Here is a 21877-nt window from a genome sequence, read left to right on the forward strand (position 1 = left end):
CTAAGACACCCATCCAAATCATTGGGGAGGTGTTGGAGTTATTTGTGTACTTTTTGCTTTGTAGAGGGTTTGGGGAATCTTGTACTTCCCTTATAGGTTCAAATGGGATTAACTTGGTTTTGACCCCCACTACCCTTACCTTTGCATCAATATGGAGTCTTTATATCCAAACATTCATTATAAGTTGGGGAATGTGCTCCACGCCTAGCATGCAAATGATGCATTTGCATATGCAATTTTATCACCTTCAAAAATTGTATTTGATCTTGCTAGCTAGGAATAGCTTATTGTTCATTTTATTGTACATAATTTGATGATAGTTCTATAGGAATTTGCAATCAAGCCATCTAATAAAAAACTAGCCTCATTTAACTGGGTTATGAATGATTCCTTTCTAAAAATATCACGTATTATATGTTTTTGTAAAATTTCTTATGAACTCTACCCATTTTTCCTATTCAGCAATATTTGTGTGCAAGATTTTGAGGTAAGTCACTTAGCACAGGTTGTGTGAGTTTTATTGTTTTATTATTTGGATTTTGGAATATGTATGCAACTAGATCAATTTTTCTATTGTGCTAAGATGTAATAAGCACCTTAAAAAATATATCTTTGTATATATACATACATACATACATAGACACACACATATGCGTGTGTAAGGATATATATATATATATATATATAAAGAGAAGCTTCTCTATTCACCTGCTATGGGTAATATAAAGAGACACATGTTTAGAAGGGGGCAAAAAGGCATTTATATAGGTACATCTTCTCTCCTTGAAGAAAATCACAAAGCAAGGGCACAAAGATCACAAGGGCACGACACAACAACGAAATGCAACGATCATAAGGGAACATCAACACAATCCTAGATCTCCATTGATCTCCACAATGTTTAGAGCTCTTCACCCTCATTCGGAGCTCTTTGCCCTCTTTCGTGTGCAACTCTCCAGAATCAATCAAAACAAATGGGGAATGATTAATGTCATGTTTTTTTTAATAATCCATAATCCACAAGATCTCTCTGCATATATACATACATACATACATACATAGACACATAGATATGTGTATGTATGTATATATGTACATATGTATATACATACATACATACATACTATAGATACATACATACATACACACATAAAAACAATGCACTTTCTAAGAGTTTATAATTGTTCAACAAAATTAATGTTTTACAAGAAAATGCACTTGAAGAACTGTTAGCTCATAAGCAAGAACATGGTGTTAAAAAAATACAAAAAGGGCTTGACACAAGATGTCTGCAAGTGAGGGTGTTGACCAATATTGAAAACTTGAATGTTGAAATGAAAGCTATCGATAATCAAACACCTATGCCAAAGTTACAATACAATGTGAAGTTTATTTTAGATTATGGTAGAGGCAGATATTTAGAAGTTTGATAATCAAAATTTAAGGTATGAGAGAGAAGGAGAAGGAGTGACTTTAGAAAGAGAAGGAGAAGAAGCATCTTTAGAAAGAGACTGCACGACAAAAACAACAACTAGATAACATAGAGGATATTACCAGGAAAGTGTTGTGGAAGGTACTATGACATTGGAATCAATTGCAAGTGTCTTTGAGAATTTATATTCCAACTATCAGGAGGACTACAAGTTGTGTAATTTGTCAAGTATTTCATTTGCATTTTCTTATAAGAGTTTTCAAGTATTGGTATAGTCTCCCTATGATGATCCCAAGTATCCATAGTTATAAGAGTGTTTCAGGGTTGGGAACCACTTCAACATCTGTTGTGTGGTTTAGAGGTAATGTCACTGTGGCAGAGGCTTTTGCAAGGGAATGAGTCTCGTGATTATGGCATTTACATAGAAGCAAAAGTTGCTTCTTCAACTCCTTACGCTCAATTGTTCATTGAAGTTATTCTTCTAGCAGTGAGAATAGCTGCTACAAATTCCTAGGAGCCAAGGGACCCTAAACCTATGCTACATCTTCTAGAGACATGGGATAAGTTACTACCGGTTTCAATAATTCATAACATTTTGGATCATAAAGTGATGCCCAAATTAACAACAAAGGTAGATACTTGGGATCCTCACAGGGAGAGTGTGCCAATACATACATGGTTACATCCTTGGCTACCATTGTTGGGCTAGTGTATAGAGTTTTATTGTTTTATTATTTGGATTCTAGAATATGTATGCAATTGGATCAATTTTTTTGTTGTGCTAAGATGTAATAAGCACCTTAAGAAGTATCTCTCTTTATATATAGAGATATACATGTATAGAAGGAAAAGAAAAGAACATTTATATAGCCCTTTGAAGAAAATTGTAAAGCAAGGGCATGGCATGATAATGAAATCACAAAGCAAGGGAATGACAATGAAATGCAAAGATCATAAGGGCACAACAAAAAAATGCATCGATCACAAGTGTAGGACAACGTTTAGAGCTCTCCACCCTCTTTCACATACAACTCTCATAATCAAAACAAATGGGGAATGGTTTATGTCATGCTTTCTTCTTCTTCTTTTTATACTCACGCAGGTGTCGCAATTATGATGCTAATGTCAATATTGCAACGATGTCCAGGATAATTGCACAAAAAAATGAAAATCACCACAAATTACATTGCCATCACAAATTGACTCCAAATGTTATAGCGTCAATGTACAAAGTTGATAGTTTGAAGCAAAGTTTATATCAATTTGTATTATGATGTTAGACCTAATTACCAAGATAATGATCTAAATGATTAAAGTGTTTGAGTTCATGAGAAGTATTTTTAAGGCCTGTAGGACAATTGGTTATAACTAATTCACCCCTCCCACCTCGCTCCTAGTTATCTAGCAATTGGTATTAGATAAGAGTTACTGAGAGAAGGGTTTATAAGGGACTTGAGCTAAATATTTGAAAATGTATAAGAGAGAGGTATGAAAGTTATACAAGGAGAACTTCACACTATGGTAAAGAAATATGAGATTGTAACTTTCAGGAATTGGAGACAATACATTGCACCATCTAGATAACTAGTACACACCTCCCAACCAACCTGTGATAGTTGATGAGATGAACTAGAAGAACACAACAACTTGATGATTGGGATTATCTTTGCTCTTACCGATATTGATTTTGATGATACCAAATAGTGTGCTACTAATAAATAAAAATGGAACAAGCTTACACTTATGCATAGTGCAGATTTAAATGTATTGAAAGATAAAGATGAGAACCTAAGAGGAAAGCATGATGAAATGAGAATGAAAGAAGGAGAGAACATTATTCAATACAATAATTAAATCAAGGAAGTTGTGAGTTCCATTAAAGCTACTAAAGGAGCCATTAGTGATGAAGAAGTTGTAATTAAAATACTAAGAACCTTATTACCTATCTATGTTATTAGATTATCTTCTATTCAAGAATTCAGAGCTATGTCTGGTAATGCCCTTACACTTGATGGCATTGTCAGTAGATTAACTAAATTTGAGTTGAGTAAATTTGATAATATTATTCCTAAAATTGAGAATGTTTTCAAGTCATCACTAACCATTAGAAATTTAAGGAAATAAAAGTGTAGAAAAGAGGACAGTGATCGTGATTCAAATGATAAAGATGGTGAAGATCTTCATGCATTCCTAGATACAAGGCTACCGAGAGGTAAAGGGAGATTCAAAGTTAAATTGTACCTGATATCTTTTAAATGCAATGAAGTTGGTCATATTTATGTTAGGTTTCCTAACAAGAATATGAATGACAAAGATGACAAAAAGGAGAATAGACATAGAAGGAATGAAAACTAAAAGGACTATAAGGACAAAGGGAAGAATTCATGTTACATTGTTGAAAAGGAATACACTAAGTCAAAATATGATTGTGGGAATCAAGGTGAGGAAGTTTTAGGCTTAGATGAGGAAAGGTACAAAAAAGAGAAAGCCCTCATTTCTCATATTAACAAGAATGATGCATAGATTATTGATACTGGATGTACACATTAGATGACTCGTGATATAGATAAGTTTTATAAGTTAGAAGAATATGATGGTGGGAATGTCAAGCTTGGAAATAATGTTCCATGTCCAATAAAGGGTATAGGATCATTGATGTTGGATGATAATATTAGACATGATGATACTTATTGGGTTCATGACTAAAGTATAATTTGTTGAGTGTTGCACAACTGAACAATACAGGTCGTAGATTGGAATTTTAGAGTAAAAAGGTAAAGATCTATGATGGTGATGGATACTTGATTACAAATAGAGAGAAAAAAAGAGGTAAAATATTTTACGTAGATCCTATTACGAGTACATGTCTATTTGCTAAAGTGGAAGATGTATGGTTGTGGTATAAGTGACTTTTTTCATGCAAACTTTGATAATATTGTTAAAGTGAGTAGAAGAAAGAAAGTGAGAGGTTTACCAAACTTGTATAAACTTAATAATGTCAACTCGAGAAGATAGCTAAGTCTAGTTTCTCTAGTAAGTCACACTCATCTCATGATATTCTATAGTTAGTTTATACTAATTTGTGAAGTACTATGAAAGTTGAGAGCTACTATGGAGATATATATTTCATTCTATTTATTGATGACTATTCTAGAATGATGATAGTTATGTTTCTAAAGTTGAAATCTGATGTATTTCAAATGTTCAAATGGTATAAAGCTAGAGTTGAAAAGGAAATTGGTAAAAAATTGAAATGTTTGAGATCTGATAGAGGTGGTGAGTTTTATGTCTAATGAATTTATTAACTATTATATTGATCATGGAATTAGAAGACAACTATATGCACTAAGAACGCCATAAGAGAATCAAATTGTAGAGAGTAGAAATAGATCCATTGTGGATTGTTCTAGAACATTATTAATTGAAAAAAGTAAGTGCACAAATATTCTAGAGAGAGGTTGTAAGTATTGTTGTTTACACCCTTAACTGAGTTTAGGACAAAATAAGACACCTAATGAACTCTAGTATGGTCATACACCAAATGCAAGTTATTTCAAAATCTTTGGAAGTTATATTCATAAAGATAAAAGAAATGGGAATTTTGATTCAAAAGACGATGAAGGTATATTCATAGGTTATTATGCTAGGAGAAAGGCTTACAGATGTTTGAACAAAGTGATTGACATAATGATTGAAATTGAAAATGTGAGAATTGATGAGTTTACAAATACGAATGATGAGGAGAGCAAGCGAGAACTTGAAGATTACAATTTTTTTGTGTATGTTTATGATGGTGCACCTACCACTATACCTAAAAATCACACTAATCCTAATTATTACACCAAGTGACAACAAAGAGATACCAATCAAAAACCTATATTACTCAAGCCACAGATAGAATAATCCGAGTATAATGTTAAACCCCAATCGAGAGATGATAAGGTCAAAGATCATAAAATTGATCCTATTTTAGAAGAGTATGTGAGAAGGAAATATTTATAGAACTAGATAATTGGTGATAAGAGTGTTAGAGTTATGAAAATAAGTAAGTTGAAGAATGGTACATGTTTGATTGCTAAATTTGAGCCTAGAGCTGTAACACATGCATTTGAGAATGATGATTGGATTAATGAACCGAATGAGGAGATATAAAAGATTTAAACGGACAATACAGGGACACTTGTACCAAGACCCAAAAATAAGTATTTGATTGGAACCAAGTGGATATTTAGGAACAAATTGAATGAGAAATGAGAAGTTGTGAGGAACAAAGCCAGACTAGTTTGCAAAGGTTATTCCCAAGAAGAAAGAATCGATTATGGAGAGACCTTTGCATCTTTTTCTTGATTGGAAGGAGTTAGATCTCTACTTGCTTATGCAATTTGCAAGAGATTCAAAGTCTATCAAATGTATGTTAAATCTTCTTTTCTAAATGGAAAACCTAGAAGAAGAGGCCTACATAGAATAACCTAAAGGATTTGTGGAACTAGATTAGAAGCATATAGTATGTAAATTGAACAAAAAACTATATGGTTTGAAGTAAGCACTGAGAGCACTATATGGAAATTTTTTATTCGTATTTGATGAGAATTGGATTTATTAGAATAAGTGATTATAGTAACTTGTATTTGAAAAGTGAAATTGAAGATAATGTCCTAATTACTAAAATATTTTTTGATGATATAATATTTGGTGGAATGATTTTTTTTGTGCATATCATTTGTTGATCAAATCAGCAAAGAGTTTGAGATCCTTAAATGTTTGGTGAGATCAAGTTTTTCATTGGTTTAAAAGTTCATCAAACATAAGGAGGAATATATGTGACTCAGTCTAAGTACATTAAGGAGACATTGAAGACATTTGGTATGGATGAGTAAAAAAAATTTGATACACCCATGGTTACTAGCTGCAAATTATCTAAGGAAGATGACACTACAAAACTAAATGAGACACGCTACATATCAATGATTGGAAAGTTGTAATATGTTGTACACAGTAGACCTAATAATGCACATGTAGTTGGTATAGTTGAAAGGTTGTCATCTAATCCTAAGGAGACATATGACTATTGTAAAGAGGATATACAAATATTCGAAAGGAACTAAATATTATAGATTATGGTACAAGAAATAAGGTGACTTTGAGTCAAGAGTCTCTATTGGTGTTGATTGGGCTAGAAATGTTGATGACATGAAGAACACTAGTGGTGGAGCTTTTTTTAAGGAGAAAGGTTAATTACATGGTTGAGAAAGAAACAAAGTTATATTTCACAATCTACTATTGAAGTTGAGTTTGTTGCTTCTACTCTTAATTGTTCAAATATGTATGGATTAAGTAATGTTGGAAGGTATGCAAGAGGAAGTCACCAAACCTATTACTATCTATTGTGATAATACAAGTACTATTAATATATCAAAAAATCCTCTAATGCATGCAAAAACCAATCATATATCTATCACTACTTGAGGGAGCAGTATTTAAAAAATAAGTAAGATTGGAGTATGTAAAGTATAAGGAACAAATTGTAGATATATTCATTAAGCCATTTCCTAAGGATTCTTTTGAGTGCCTAAGAGCTAAGTTAGGGGTGCTTACCCCCTCTAAGATTCATTAAGAAAGGATGCACATTGCATCAATTCATGGATGATCATAATATCTTTGTGGAGTTGATGCATGAGTTCACACTCTACGAAAAAATTCTAGAGTTGTGAATGTGATTGTAATGAAGTAGATGAAATCGATACATGAAAGGTATAATTTCTTACCTTTGATCCCCATGGGTTTTCCAAATAAGATTTAGTATTTAGAAGGGAAGGAAAAAGATCAAGGGCCTTATAACCCCCCAAGGAGTCCTTCTAATACAAAGCTTCCCTACCATCCCCAAGATTCCAAGAAAGTTTATCCTGAATAATACCTTTATATTTTAGGAGGAAATCTCAAAATCTCAAACCTTTGGGAGGGTTGGACTCCCTAAATAAATTGACTAGATCAGGGGATGATGGATAGTTATGAGTTAGAATTCTAACCCATTCAAGGTTAGGGAATTTAATCATATTTCATAATAACCTTTCTCCTAAGGCCATTCCTTGAAGTTTGATGTTCTTAATGCCTCCTCCTCCCAAACTTGTGGATCTACAAACTTGGTCCCAAGAGAGAAGGGAAAACTTTCTCAAAAATGCACTACCTTGCTAGAAGAAAGTTCTAAGATAACCATTAATATCATTTAATTTGTTACTTGGAAGGTCTATACATGAAAGTTGGTAAATAGGTTGGGAAACCAAAACATAAGAAACCATGGTTTTCCTACCTAATGAGGAAAGTCATTTACCTTTCCATCCACCAATTTTCCCTTTTAGTTTCTCTAGTAGGGGGTCCCACAATTTTGAAATACCTGGAATCAAATTAAGTGGAAGATCTAGGTATATATAAGGTAGAGTTCCCTTGTTAAAGCCTAAAATGTCATAGATTTGTGCTTCCATTCTAAATGAAATATTGAAGAAGAAGATCTCTAGTTTATCTTTATTAATCTCCTAACCTAACACATTGGTATAATTTTTTAGAATATCTTTCAAGGCTAAGGCTTCTTTAGTTGAGCTTTGTCCAAATAACATGGTATTGTCAACAAAATGCTATTGTGTGGAGGGATCCTCACCATTTTTTATAAGGATGCCTTTGATTTCATATTCTATTATGACCTACAAAATTGACCTTCCTAACACATCAACCATTAGAATAAAGAGAATGGGGGAGCTAGGGTCCCCCTATCTTAGTCTGTGAGAGATACTAAAAAAACCAACATGGGAACTGTTTTTGGAGTTGATATACATTCAAAGATTAACTCTATCCATTGTTTAGAGAAACCATATGCTTTAAGATATACACATAAAAATGCCAATCTACCCCATCATATGCCTTTTTAACATCCAATTTGATGAGGATACTAGGGGATTTGTTATTTTAGATCAGATGAATAGCTTGCTAGGATATTATAAGACCATCATATATTGATCTTCTTGGGACAAATCTTGTTTGTTCCTCACTGATAAGATTAGATAGAATCTTCTAAAGTCTACAGGCCAAAATTTTAGTAAAGATCTTATAAAGAGTATTGCACAGAGCAACAGGTCTAAAGTCGCTATCCTTCTTAGGTATTAATGTAATAAATATATTATTGACTTCATGCAACAATTTGCCTAAGTTACTAACTCCTTCTAAGGCCTTTGTAATGTTGTCTTCAATGAAATCCCAACATTTTTGAAAGAAAAAAGTAGGAAAACCATCTAGTCCATGTGACTTATTTCGATTCATTTGTTTAAGGGCTGATTTGACCTCTAGTTTGGTTATCTTTTTCAATAGAAGATTATTATGTTCCTTAGAGACTAGTCTTGGAATTTTTGAAAGAACACTTCTTTGGGAAGACAAGTTAGAACTTATCCCATAATTGTGAATCCCTTCGAAATAAGAAATTGTTTCAAGGTTTATTTCCTTAGAGGAATTCTCTATATTACCATCCATTGCTTTAATGTAAGTAATTTGATTAATCACTCTTCTTTGTTTAGAACTATTATGATTTTTATTTTTATTTTTTGTGTTTTTGTCCCTTGCTTCTAGCCTTATCTCTCTCAAATTTTGTCTCTAGAAGAGCTCTTCGTTGGTAAGAACTTCATATTGTTGAATTAGATTTTTTTTCTTCTAGGAAATGTGTCACTCCCATTCTATTTTTCATAACTTTCTTATTGAGGGATTCCAATTTATCTTCCAAAGATAGCTTATCCTCAAAGATATTACCAAAGAATTATGAATCCCACTCCTTTAACTTACATTTGATAACTTTCAATTTGCTAACTACTTGGAACATTTTTTATCTCGATGCTTTAGTTTCCTCCAACCATTGCCTTATTAGTTTAATACAGTTCTAATTTTTAAGACACATTTGCTCAAATTTGAAATTGCAATTGTTGGGGGGTTTTTTTCCAAGATTATCAACTCAAAAGGATAGTGGTTCGATCCTAATATTGGTTTTACTTTTGACTAGATTAATATATAGATCAATGACATGTCTCCAAAACATAAGAACCTATGTAATTGTTTTGCAATGCTACTAAATCATTTCCTCCTATCAATCCATGTAAAGGTGTTGCTAGAATTGGCTATTTCCAATAACCCTAGCTTTTTAACCTAGTTAAAATACTCTCTTGATGCTGTTGAGAGCGATTGTTGCCCTTCCCTTGTCCAAGGATTGAAGGGTAGCATTGAAGTCTCCTCCTAGAATGGATAAATCTTCCTGTTCTTATATTAACCTATCTTCCAACTCTTTTTGTAGCCTAGATTTATCTCTATTGTTAATTGGATCTATATGTTAAAAATATTATAGCGAATGTCAGATCTAATACCCTTTACTATTCCACTCATCCAATTTTTATGAATTTTTATAGAAGTCTTAAATTTTTTTTTAGGGTGCCATACCAGGGAAAACCCTCTAGAAGCCCCTTCTATTGGGGAATCCCTTACCTCCCGCCAACCTAAATATCTCCTAAACTTTCCCATTTCTTCACTGTTAAGTTTTTTTTTCTCGAAGAAGAAGAATGTTAGCGTTCGTGTTAGTGATGCAATACTTTAGGAGTCACTGATTGTTAGGGGCATTAAGACCCCTAACATTGCAAGATATGACATCCATGGTGCCTGGGGAAGGATCTTCCCCTTCCTTGCATTAAGAATATCAGTGAGTTTGACCTGCCCTTTAGCTATCCCATCTTTTTGGTGCAATTCTTGCAAGGATTTATGTCATCACATTCTTAATGATTTGGCACAATTTGGACCTCCTTTTCTTGGGAGGGTAACCCCTAAACCTAAAGTACTTGAAAAAACCCTAGTTATCCCTTCTAGATCAACCCTAATGTTGATTGGAATTGTTTCCCTTTCTCTCTTAACTACTTCCTGAATTTTAGAAATCAAAATAGTTTTTTGTAACTTGAGTTCCTCCTCATTGCATATCTCATCGATAAACTGGTTCATTAGATCCTCAACTACCATATTTTTTAGTGCTTCTGTTAATATATTAACTCCACTTCCTTTCTCTGTGAGGTTTCACTTTGAGGTTCCTATGAGTGAACCATATTGATGGAAAATTCTTTACTTTCCTTCGAAGTCTAGCAACTTTGGCCTACTACCTTTAAGGGTGAAGTCCTCATAGGGCATACTTCCTCTTCTTGATTCAAACGAACAATAACATATTTGAGATAGAGAGGGAAATCCCTAATTTCCCCTTCCTCTATCTCATCCCCAAGGTGGATCATGAAAAAACTCTCCTACATCGTTCAAAACATTTTGAATGATCTCTAAGATCTCTTGATTGTTGTCCATACAAGGTCATGTAATAGCTTGATCCAGATCTACTTTGAAGAGACCTTCAACAAGTTTTGGTTTGATGAAGATAATTTTTCCATTAACATTTATATGTAGGGTTTTGAAATCCACTATATTTACATATGTTTTAACTATGATAATCGGTCTAGAATATGCCAAATTCGATTCTACCTATCCTACATATGTTCTTAATTGGGAACTAATTGTTCTAAGCATATCTTTAACTAGAAATGCAACAAGTAGATGGGGAAGTAAGATACCTTTTTCTACTTCAAATCTCGCCATTTTTTTTGGATTAAAAAAAGGGACTCATTCTAGAAATTTTAAAGGATGGCCATTAAAAACTAATTTGTTGCCATATAGGAGCTTATCTCTTAGGTCTATACCGTTGCAAGCTAAATAAACAAATAACAGTTATATTTACATGCTTACCTAGGAAACTTTTTAGCCAGTTTGGCATACGACTTACTTGCATCCCAAGAACTCTACACCAAGCAAAAAGACCTTGATCTTGACATCTCCCTTGAATATATTCATCACATGGATTGAAAGGTAGGTTTCTTCCCGATCCTACTTTATTACTTCCCTATTGCATTTAACATTTTTTCAGAGGTCCTTGAGTTACGACATCCTTCCTTCCTTTTAATTGAAGAGGCACACTAGAGATATCCTCCTTGCCCACCTCTTATTTTTTCCATAGAGGGCTAGAGGCATTTGAAAATTACTTTCTTACCTAACTATTTTGAAATTTTGTTGAAGGGAAACATTTTTGCCCTTAATTGGAAATTTTGTTATTCCTTGACTTATGAGATCGAACCCTAATCTATCCTTCATCTGAATCCTTGCACTCTTGAAGCTGAAACAATGATTTGTAAAAAGGCAGAGCATATTTTATTTGCCAGAAATGGTGCATTGTCTGTAGAGACATTGTGGATTTGGGCAAAAATAAACCCGATTCGTAGGAGCAGAAGCAAAGCTCATGTTCGCTTTTATTTTTATTAGTATAGTATAATTTTTTTACAAATTTAAATTATTTTAAAAAAATCATTAATTAAAGATCAAGTTAATTCCATATCTAATCATTTATTTCAAAGTTTATCACTTTTCAAATTTTTATAATTAAATATTAAACACCAATCATTTTTTCCAAATGATAGATTTTTTTTGTCTTCAATTTTCACAATATTTAGAATATTAAATAACTATAAAATTTAATATTATCTTTTATATTTTCCTTTTAAAAATATTTCTCCACACCAATCATTATGAGTTTGAAAAAATATTTGGGCATCCAAGTCTACCTTATTTTTTAGCCAAGGAAAAATAAATTATATTTACATTATTTATTTACATTATTCATACAACAACAACGAACAAACAAACAATTGAACTCTAACTGATAATATTTTTTAGAAATCTAATAAATGTGTCACAATTGTAAAGAAGATAAAAATCAATGGCATATATTATAATTAATAAGAATAAATTACTAGAAAAATATGAGTATTTTTTTTGAGGAAAATTGAATTTTCTATAATCCATAAAAATATAATTTATAAAACAAATAAATAATAAAAGCTAAATAATTTCTATTATTTATTAAACTACAAGTCTAACATATTCAGTTTATAAAATTTAATTTCCCAAAACAATTCAATAAATAAAACAATCCGAAAATTGGAAAACCAAAGATATCAGAAGTGGTCCAAGATTAGCACTATTGTCGACACACTCTCAGATTTTCACAAGAAGAAGTGGGGAATGTCTGAGGTAATCAAATTTCTCCATTACGAGCTTACCTTACATATAAATTTACTCGAAAGAGTATGGGTTCGAATCTACTTCAAGCAATTCGCGCGCAATTCTTCTATCCACTCTAATTTTTTTGGCCGTCAGCTCAAATCGCAGGAACTCATGTCTTTTCAGAAAGCGGCCTAAGGCATTCGTTGACAATGGAGGCTGTTGCAGAAGGTTTGTGGGGTTTGGCAGAAGAATTTGAAGAAAAAGGGAACATCGGGCCGGCTGTTAAATGCCTGGAAGCTATATGCCAGAGCCAGGTCTCTTTTCTCCCAATTATTGAAGTGAAAACTCGCTTGCGCATCGCAACGCTCTTGTTGAATTACACCGACAATGTCACCCACGCAAAAATGCACTTAGAGCGCGCGGTAAGTGCTTAATTGTACCTATTGCTCTTTCTGTTTAAAGTTAATCTTTTAGCTCAGGAATTAAAAGGAAATTTGATCTGAAATAAAATATATTTAGAAGACTCTATCCTCTGGCCATGTCATTTCCCCCTCACTGAAAACGTTAGGGATAGATTTCTGAACTCCCTATAACTGAAACCCGGAAATCAGTGAGCCGAGTTTCCTTATTTGCCTAAAAGATTGAACCATGTGCTCGTGGCAAATATTTTGGCTCTGCATCCAATGGGCAATGTTCTAATAGTAAAGCAGATGAGCATGAGAACGGTGCGGGTTAAAGTCATGCCGGGCATACCTTCCGTGTTAAAGTGATTGTAAAAATGCATATCACATATGATCGAGGATGGATGCTAATTCACAAGTGAACAAAATAGATACCCCTTGGACATGGCTTGTAGTTCTGATTGTATTGTAGGGTTGAACTTTTCTTTTCACTCGTCTAAACATACAGGAATATGAAGGGATGTTGGTTCTTTAATAGAGGATATCTAGAAATACCAAACCACTTTATTGCAGGGGCGCTGACAGAAGGAAGGGTAAAAATGACAGGAGATGGAAGAAATAGTGGAGATGCATCATTCTGCTTCAGCAAAGTACTGAGTGGATTAGTATGCTGAAGCACAAATCTTAAGTGGTATGAAAGAATACCTGGGTAAATCAGCTATTCTAAGTGTAGTCACAACAGAGAAAATGCATTCAAACCACTGTAAATTTATCAAAATTTTTAAAAAATGGCCCAGTCAGGATGCGTGATGAGAATATATTCTTTATGTTGGTGAGTGCTTTAACAAGCCTTGCCAAATCCTAACTGGTCTATGAATTTTGACTTTGGTCCTGGTGTTTGCCTGGGGTTGGCCTCCGTTTGATCTGGGTATAATTGGAAACAGAGGCATGAGGTGAAGGATTCTCCTGGGACCCAAGAAACTAGTGAAGATAAAAGCTCTAAAAACTGAAATTAGTGCTTTCTGTAGTCTTGATTGAGGATGAGGGGTACAAGGCTGCTTCAGAGTGGCATTTGACTGGAGCAGTTACAGTTAAGGTGTTTTAAACAAACTAGCTGAGCTGCTTAAAATTAAGCAGAAATTATTCTTAAGCAGCTGCATGGGAACATGTGGTAACTGTAATTAGTGTGACCTGTAGTCTTAATTGAGGATGTGGAGCAGTTACAATTAGGGTGATTTAAACAAACTAGCTGATGACATTGGTGTTGTTTATGATGTAGTGTTCCCTTGCTGATTTTATATGATATTTAAAGCCTCTAATCAGATTTTAAAATCAAACATCCAATATTTCAAAAAATCAACCAATTTACCAATATAACAGAAATTACCGAAATTTTGCCAACATAACAGCTCACAAAATGATTTTACCAGATTTGTATAGAGTTTACACAACAGCTCCCAAATGGAGAACAAAAACAATGCTCATCGGGCTCTCGAAAACAACACAAAATAGCCTGAAAACACCATAACACTAATAATCTATCAAAGAAGTATAACCACGACCCAATATATGTATTCAGCTCTATTTTAACATCTAAATGTTTGCAATACAACAACAAACCAAACTGATACAAAATACTCAACCAAACTGATACAAAATACTCAACCGGAAACACCAAACTCTTATCAAAAAACACATTCGGAAACTCACAAGTTTGCACTATTCAGCACAAGGGCAAACTCTACATGAACTTGCACATGGAATGACCTCAAACTCCCATCCTTAGCCTCTCTGGAAACCTGCAAACTCTCGTCTTTGGGTCTCCTTCTCCACAGATTTGGCAGCCTCTGAAGAACAACAAAACAATGAGCAAAAATCAAGTTCTAGAATGAGCTTGAAATGCCTCCAAATCCTTTTAAAAGAGGGCATAACCCTAACTTACAACCAAGAGGGCTCAATAATACATATTTTGAATAATAATTTTCATTTATTAATCCATTGGTTTTCAAAGACTAGCCCATTTTTTCAAAATTTCACTTTTTTTGAGCCTGCCTGCTTTAGCAAAAGTTATTATTTTTAATTATTTGAAAAGGGGACATGACAAGTCCTCCCCTCCCAAATATTGCTTGTCCTCAAACAATGAAGATTGGGATGCTCAAGAATATGTGCTCCTTCCCAAGTTGCATCCTCCAATGGTAATCCTTTTCATTTGACCAAATGCTCTATGATACTCCTATTTCTCAATCTTTTCTCTCTTGTATCCAAAACCTCTTCTGGTATCAAAACTAATTTCCCTTCGTCATCAAGAGGTGGTAATTCTGTAGATACTATGGTTTGCTGGCCTAGAACCTTCTTCAGGCAAGAGACACCGAAAATATTATGTATTTTGCTGTTTGGTGGGAGCTCCAATTCATAAGCTACCTTTCCTATCTTCCTGATGATCTTATAAGGCCCATAGAACCTTGGCTTGAGCTTCTCTGCCCCACTCCTCTTCAAGGTGCTTTGCTTATATGGTTGCAACTTAACAAATACCAAATCTCCCACCTCAAAAGATCTTTCAGTCCTTTTCCTATCAGCATACAACTTTTGTTGGTTCTGTGCATGTTGTAGATTATCCTCGAGGGACCTTATTATGTCTTGGCTTTGCTTGACAAAATCACTTGTTGCAGGTACTCTGCTATTTGAAAGTACTAGATCAACAAAGAAAAGGGCATCATAACCATAAAAAACACGAAAAGGAGGCATACCAATAGACATGTGATGAGATGTATTGTAACAATACTCCCCTAGGTGCAACCATTTCACCCAAGCATGTTGTTGATTTGAAACATAGTTCTTCAAATATCCCTCTATCCATTTATTAACTATCTCTGTTTGTCCATCTGTTTGAGGGTGATAGCTAGTACTGGGAGTGAGTTTAATTCCTGCCAAATGAAACAGCTCCTTCCAAAAAGAGCTGAGGAATCTACTGTTTCGGTCACTGACAATGTTTTTAGGCAAGCCATGTAATCTAAAAATTTTCTTGAAGAACAATTCAGCCACTTGTGATGCCTTGAAATCAGATGTCATGGGAAAGAAATGTGCATACTTAGTTAGTCTATCTACCACCACATATATGTAGTCCTTACCTTGAACCTTGGGCAACCCAGTGATGAAGTCCATGGAAATACTTTCCCATTTTTGTTCAGGAATAGGAAGTGGCTGCAACAACCTTGCGGGAAAAAATTGCTCACTCTTGTTTTGTTGGCATACCATACATTCCTTAATGTGTTTAAGGACATCCTCCTTCATACCCTTCCATGCAAACTGCTCTCGAAGTTGCCTGTATGTCTTGAAGTATCCTTGATGACCAGCCAAAGGTGTGTCATGAAAGGTCCTCAATATCCTCTCCTTAATTTTTGATCCTGGCACTAAGAAGATCCTGTTCTTGTAATAAATCAATTCATCAACAACCTTGTACCTGTTATCATCCACTAACTTATCCAAAAACTTGGTGGCAAAAGAATCTTTAGCATACTTTGAAATTATGGAGACTTTCCAATCAGTAGAGATAGATGTTAAGGAACACAAGGTGGGCTTTCTTGAGAGAGCATCAACAACCACATTGTTCTTTCCTTTTATGTATTTAATATCAAAATCATAAACTTGCAATTTGCTTACCCATTTTTGTTGACGATCATTCAAATCCCTTTGGTTCAGGAAGAACCTAAGGCTATTATGGTTTGTTTTTACAATGAATCTCCCACATACCAAATATTGTCTAAACTTATGAAGTGCATACATGACTACCAACATTTCCTCATCATAGATGGAGTAACCTTTCTCTGATTGATTTAATTTTCTACTCTCAAATGCTATTGGATGTCCCCTTTGAGTTAGGACAACCCCTATACTTTCTCCAGAAGCATCACATTCAACAACAAAAGGTAAAGAGAAATCTGAAATTGCAAGCACAGGGCATGAATTCATTACCTCCGTAAGCTTATCAAATGTTTTTTGTGCCTCTTTTTTCCAAACAAAAGCTCCTTTCTTTGTCAAATCAGTCAAGGGGGCAGCAAGCTGAGAAAATCCCTTGGCAAATCTCCTATAGTAACTACACAACCTGAAGAAACTTCTCAACTGTGTAAGATTAGTGGGTGGAGGCCAATCGAAAATTGCTTGGATTTTTTGTTGATCAATCTATACTCCTTTAGAACTTATAATGTGTCCCAAATATAGGATCTTTGTCAAACCAAACTCACATTTAGATAGCTTAGCATAGAAGGATTGCTGCTCCAAGATTCCCAAAATAGTGTCTATGTGCTTTAGATGCTCTTCCCATGTTTTACTGTAAATCAAGATATTATCAAAAAATACCAAAACAAATTTTCAAAGATGTTTGTTGAATACCTTATTCATACAAGATTGGAATGTTGCTAGTGCATTAGTGAGGCCAAATAGCATAACAAGAAATTCAAAGTGTCCATAGTGACATCTGAAAGTAGTCTTTTCCACATCTTCCCTCCTCATTTGGATTTGATATTACCCTAATCTTAAGTCCATTTTTGAGAAGTATACAACACCATGTAACTCATCAATGAGTTCACCTATGCATGATATGGGATACCTATTTTTTATGGTCTTCTTGTTTGGAGCCCTGTAGTCTATACTCATTCTCATTGTACCATCCTTTTTCTTGACAAGTACCACAGATGATGCAAATGGACTAGAGCTAGGCCTTATGAATCCCATGTCCTGGAGTTCCTTAATAGTTTTTTCTATTTCTTCCTTATAACCTCTTGGATGGTGGTATGGAGTTGTTATAACTGGTTTGGCACCTTGTTCTAACTTTATAACATGCTCAAAAACTCTATCTCGTGGTCATCCCGGAGGCAAATCATTGAAAACTGTACTATGCTTATCAAGAATATTTTGAATTTCAAAATGGAAATTACCTTGATTCTTTGGATAGCTTGTTGGATGGATTATGACTCCTGCTACCCATGCTACTTGTCCTCTTCAAAAAGTCCTCTCCATCCTCTTTGCAGTGACCACCTTAGGTGCTCCATTCAATAAGCCTCTCAATAAGACTTCTTTCTCATTGGAATGAAATTTAAACTCCATAGTTTGATGGTTCATGTAATAGCCTCCAATAGAGTGCAACCATTGAACACCCAATACAAGATCTGTCTCCCCAATGCCAACAACATAGAAGTCATCACATAACTCATAATCTCCTAAGTTCATCTTGAGTTGTTTCACCACCCATGTGCAAGGCATAGTGAATCCATCAGCTACAGTAACATTGAATCCCTCAAAATCTTTTGCTTTAAGCCCTCTTTTCATGACAAATCCCTCATCAATAAAATTGTGAGTTGCCTCACTATCAAGAAGAACTGTCAACCTTTGCCCTGCTAGTACCCCTCAAATTTGAAAGGGATGGTATCTTGGGACTCCTGATAATGCTGCTAAAGTGCCATCCTTGCTGATTTTTTTTCTTTCTCTTCTTCTTCCTCCTTAGTGTCATGGAATTCCTCATGCTCATCCGAATCAGATTTTGAAACAACTTCAATATAGTGCACTTGACCTTTCCCCAAACATCTGTGTCCTAGAACCCATGGTTCTCTACAAGTGAAACAAAACCTTTTCCTTTGCAATTCACTCCTAGTCTCTTCATCTACCTTCTTTTTTGCTACATTTATCACATTCTTTGGTGGTAGTGCTGGAGAAGTCTTTTTCTGAAAATTCCCCTTATGTTGCCAAAGATTTGGGGGTATTTGATTAGTGACTGGTTTCATGGGCACACAAGTTTCAAGTTGCAAGCTTCTTTTGATAGCTTCTTGTAATGTTGAGGGTGAGAAAGCCTTAACTAGAGCCTTAACAGAATCTTCCAAACCATCAAGAAAAAAATAAACAATCCTCTTTTCACTCATATCAGGTATCATAACAGCCACCTTTTGAAACTCTTTTATATACTCATTAACTGATTTGGTTTGCTTCAACTTTGATAATTCTTTAAAATACTCTTTATCATCCTTGAGGTCAAATCTATCTATCACTCTTTGACTGAAATCATCAAATGTAGTTACCTGATCATGACCTTGAGTAGTCATTTCATGATACCACCAATCATAGGCTGCATCTTCCAAGTGTAGACTTGCGAATTGAACGACATCACTCTCCTTCATGGGGTTAAGTGTGAAGAAGGTCTGTAATTTTTGTAGCCATGCTCTCGCTGAAATTTTATTTGTTCCATCAAAAGTAGGTGTTGTAAATTTGCTTATTTTATTTTTGAGCTCTCTTCCACTTATGTCATGCTCCCTCCTGTACTCTTTCTTGGGCATCAAAGTGTTCATCATATCCACATATTCTTTAAAAGGAACCGAACTGTGAAAGTCATCATCTAAGCCATTGTAAGTAGCTCTTAATGCAATCAAGTTACTTGTAACCTCTTCCACAGGACTAAGGGTTGGATTTGGTACTGGTGGCTCATCTGCAGGTAGGAAAATACTTTTCGTTGATTTAGAGGGTGTGGGTTTCATATTTCTTGGCTCCTTTGAAGTGCTCCCTTTCTCATTAGTAGATGCAACTCCTTGCAGTTTTTTTGTCAATATCCGCAAAGCCTCTCTAGTTTCTGCTAAACTATCCACTGTTTGCTTCTGAGTATTCTGATGTCCTGGAAGAATTTTTTTGCCATCTCATTTGGGTCAGCCATACTTTTTCCTTCTTTGGATTTTGTACTTTTACTTTTAACTGGAGGTTTGATTAAAATTTCTTTATTCTTTTCTCATTGCGAATATCTTTTTTCTCTTTCACTTAGTTGCATACAAACTTCTACAAACCCTCAAGCTAGCAAGATCATAGTTCTGATACCACTGTAATGTTCCCTTGCTGATTTTATATGATATTTAAAGCCTCTAATCAGATTTTAAAATCAAACATCCAATATTTCAAAAGATCAACCAATTTCTCAATATAACCCAAATCGGGTATGCCAAAAATAGTGCCAAAAACTTCACAGCTTCACATATTATTAATAAATTTTAAAGCAGACATTTTTACAGAAATTTTGCCAGCATAACAACCCACAAAATGACTTTTCCAGATCTATATACAGTTTATACAACAACTCCCAAACGGAGAACAAAAACAATGCTCATCGGGCTCCCGAAAACAACACAAAATAACCCAGGATCACCACAAAACACTAATAATCTATCATAGAAGTATAACCACGACCCAATATATGTATTCAACTCTATTTTAACATCTAAATGTCTACAATACAACAACAAACCAAATTGATATGAAATACTTGTTAGAATCTGAGAAGATTAATAACCCAGAAAACTAGTGCAAAGAATAAATATCTAAACTATGAATGCAAATGATACAAAATCAAAATAGCAACACAGAGTTAGTCTCCAAGAGAGTAATGCAAATGCTGGAAGCAAAATAGCATTAAGAGGATGCAAAAACAAGAGATGCAAATACAAGCCAGGTAGGATGCTTATATAGGCTAGGAAGAGGGAGGAGGTGGCAACACAAACCAATGAGGAGCAACCATCTATCGGACTAAAGATAGCAAAGTATCTTTTCAAGATAGCTAATGGATGCTCACATGTAGGAAGGTGACACCTCACAACCATTCACCTAATAAGACATGCTTTATTAACCTAAGCGAGATTATTAGAAGTGTAGAAAAAACTTAGCAAAATAGGAAAAATAAAAAACTACACTAACACCCCCCCATAAGCGAAGCTTAGGTGGATGTAGAAATGGGTCCTGATAAGTCAAGCCTGATGAGGTATCCATGTACATAAGATTTCTCAAAAGTCAAAGACTCCGAGTGAGAGGAAGAGGCCCTCTCAAAAGATGAAGCATCCCGCACCCCCAACAAAGCTCGCAAATGAAGGAACTTGCTCTCAGTGAAGGGTTTGGTGAAGATATCAACAACTTGCTTGGAAGTTGGACAATAGTGAAGGTCAATGACATGACCATGGATGAGCTCTCGGATTTAGTGCATGTGGACCTCTATGTGTTTGGTCCGCTGATGATGAATTGGATTCCGTGAGATCTGAATGGCACTCTGGTTGTCACAAAATATGACTGATGGCCGTCTAATCTGGATACCAAACTCAGTGAGAAGATGTTGAAGCCAAATGGCCTCAGTGGCGGCATTTACAGCCCCCCGATACTCAGCCTTAGTAGAAGATAGAGCAATAGCAGACTGCTTTTTGCTCGACCAACAAACAAGACCTGACCCAAGTGAGAAGCTATACCCTGAAGTAGACTTGTGATCCTCAGAATTACCTGCCCAATCTGAATCTGTGTAGCCCACCAAATCAAGCTCAATACCTGCTGCGTAGTGAATCCCACAACTATGAGAACCCTAAATGTAGTGAAGGATCCGCTTGGCTGCTTTTCAGTGCAGCTCATGGTGCTCTTGCATGAATTGAGAGACCATGCCTACAACATAGGAGATTTCAAGTCTCGTATGAGTCAGATAAATGAGACTCCCAACAAGTTGGCGGTACAAAGTGCCATCAACAAGTGGAGAAGAACATTGAGCCTTAAGTTTGACTCCAGAAAGGAAGGGAGTCGGAGCAAGCTTACAGTTAGCCATATGAAACCTCAAGAGTAAATCTAGAGCACACTTGGACTGTGTGATGGTGATCCCAGAAGGAGACTGAAGGATCTCAATCCTGAGAAAGTAATGCAACAAGCCCAAGTCAGTCGTCAAAAAACTGTCTTGAAGGGCCATTTTGATAGCCTTAATGGTGGGTGAAGAACTTCCTGTGATCAGCAAGTCATCAACATACAAAACCAAAAATATAGTTGAATCACCCTGTTGCAAAATGTAGACATTAGGATCAGAATGGCACCGAGTGAACCCAACTGATAGAAGGAAGGAGTCCATATTGGCATACCAGGCCCGAGGAGCTTGTTTGAGGCC

The 21877-nt window shown here is 35.0% G+C and overlaps 1 protein-coding gene across 2 annotated transcripts in view; it reads left to right on the plus strand.

Moving 5' to 3' along the window:
- The first annotated feature begins 12520 nt into the window (after window positions 1-12520).
- The window catches only part of LOC149539429 (Tetratricopeptide repeat (TPR)-like superfamily protein), a 174447-nt gene continuing 165090 nt past the window's right edge, over window positions 12521-21877 (plus strand). The window contains exons 1-2 of one of the 2 annotated variants that reach the window (XM_089800663.1): window positions 12521-12568; window positions 12695-12963. In XM_089800663.1, the coding sequence (XP_089656789.1) occupies window positions 12751-12963 (213 nt within the window). In that variant the 5' untranslated portion in view covers window positions 12521-12568; window positions 12695-12750. The remainder of the gene's footprint in view (window positions 12569-12694; window positions 12964-21877) is intronic. The other variant, XM_089800664.1, reaches the window with a different exon arrangement.

Source organism: Cupressus sempervirens, chromosome 9 (genome assembly GCF_028749045.1).
Source record: "Cupressus sempervirens isolate cs-2001-9-10 chromosome 9, ASM2874904v1, whole genome shotgun sequence".
In the NCBI taxonomy this organism is placed as follows: domain Eukaryota; kingdom Viridiplantae; phylum Streptophyta; class Pinopsida; order Cupressales; family Cupressaceae; genus Cupressus; species Cupressus sempervirens.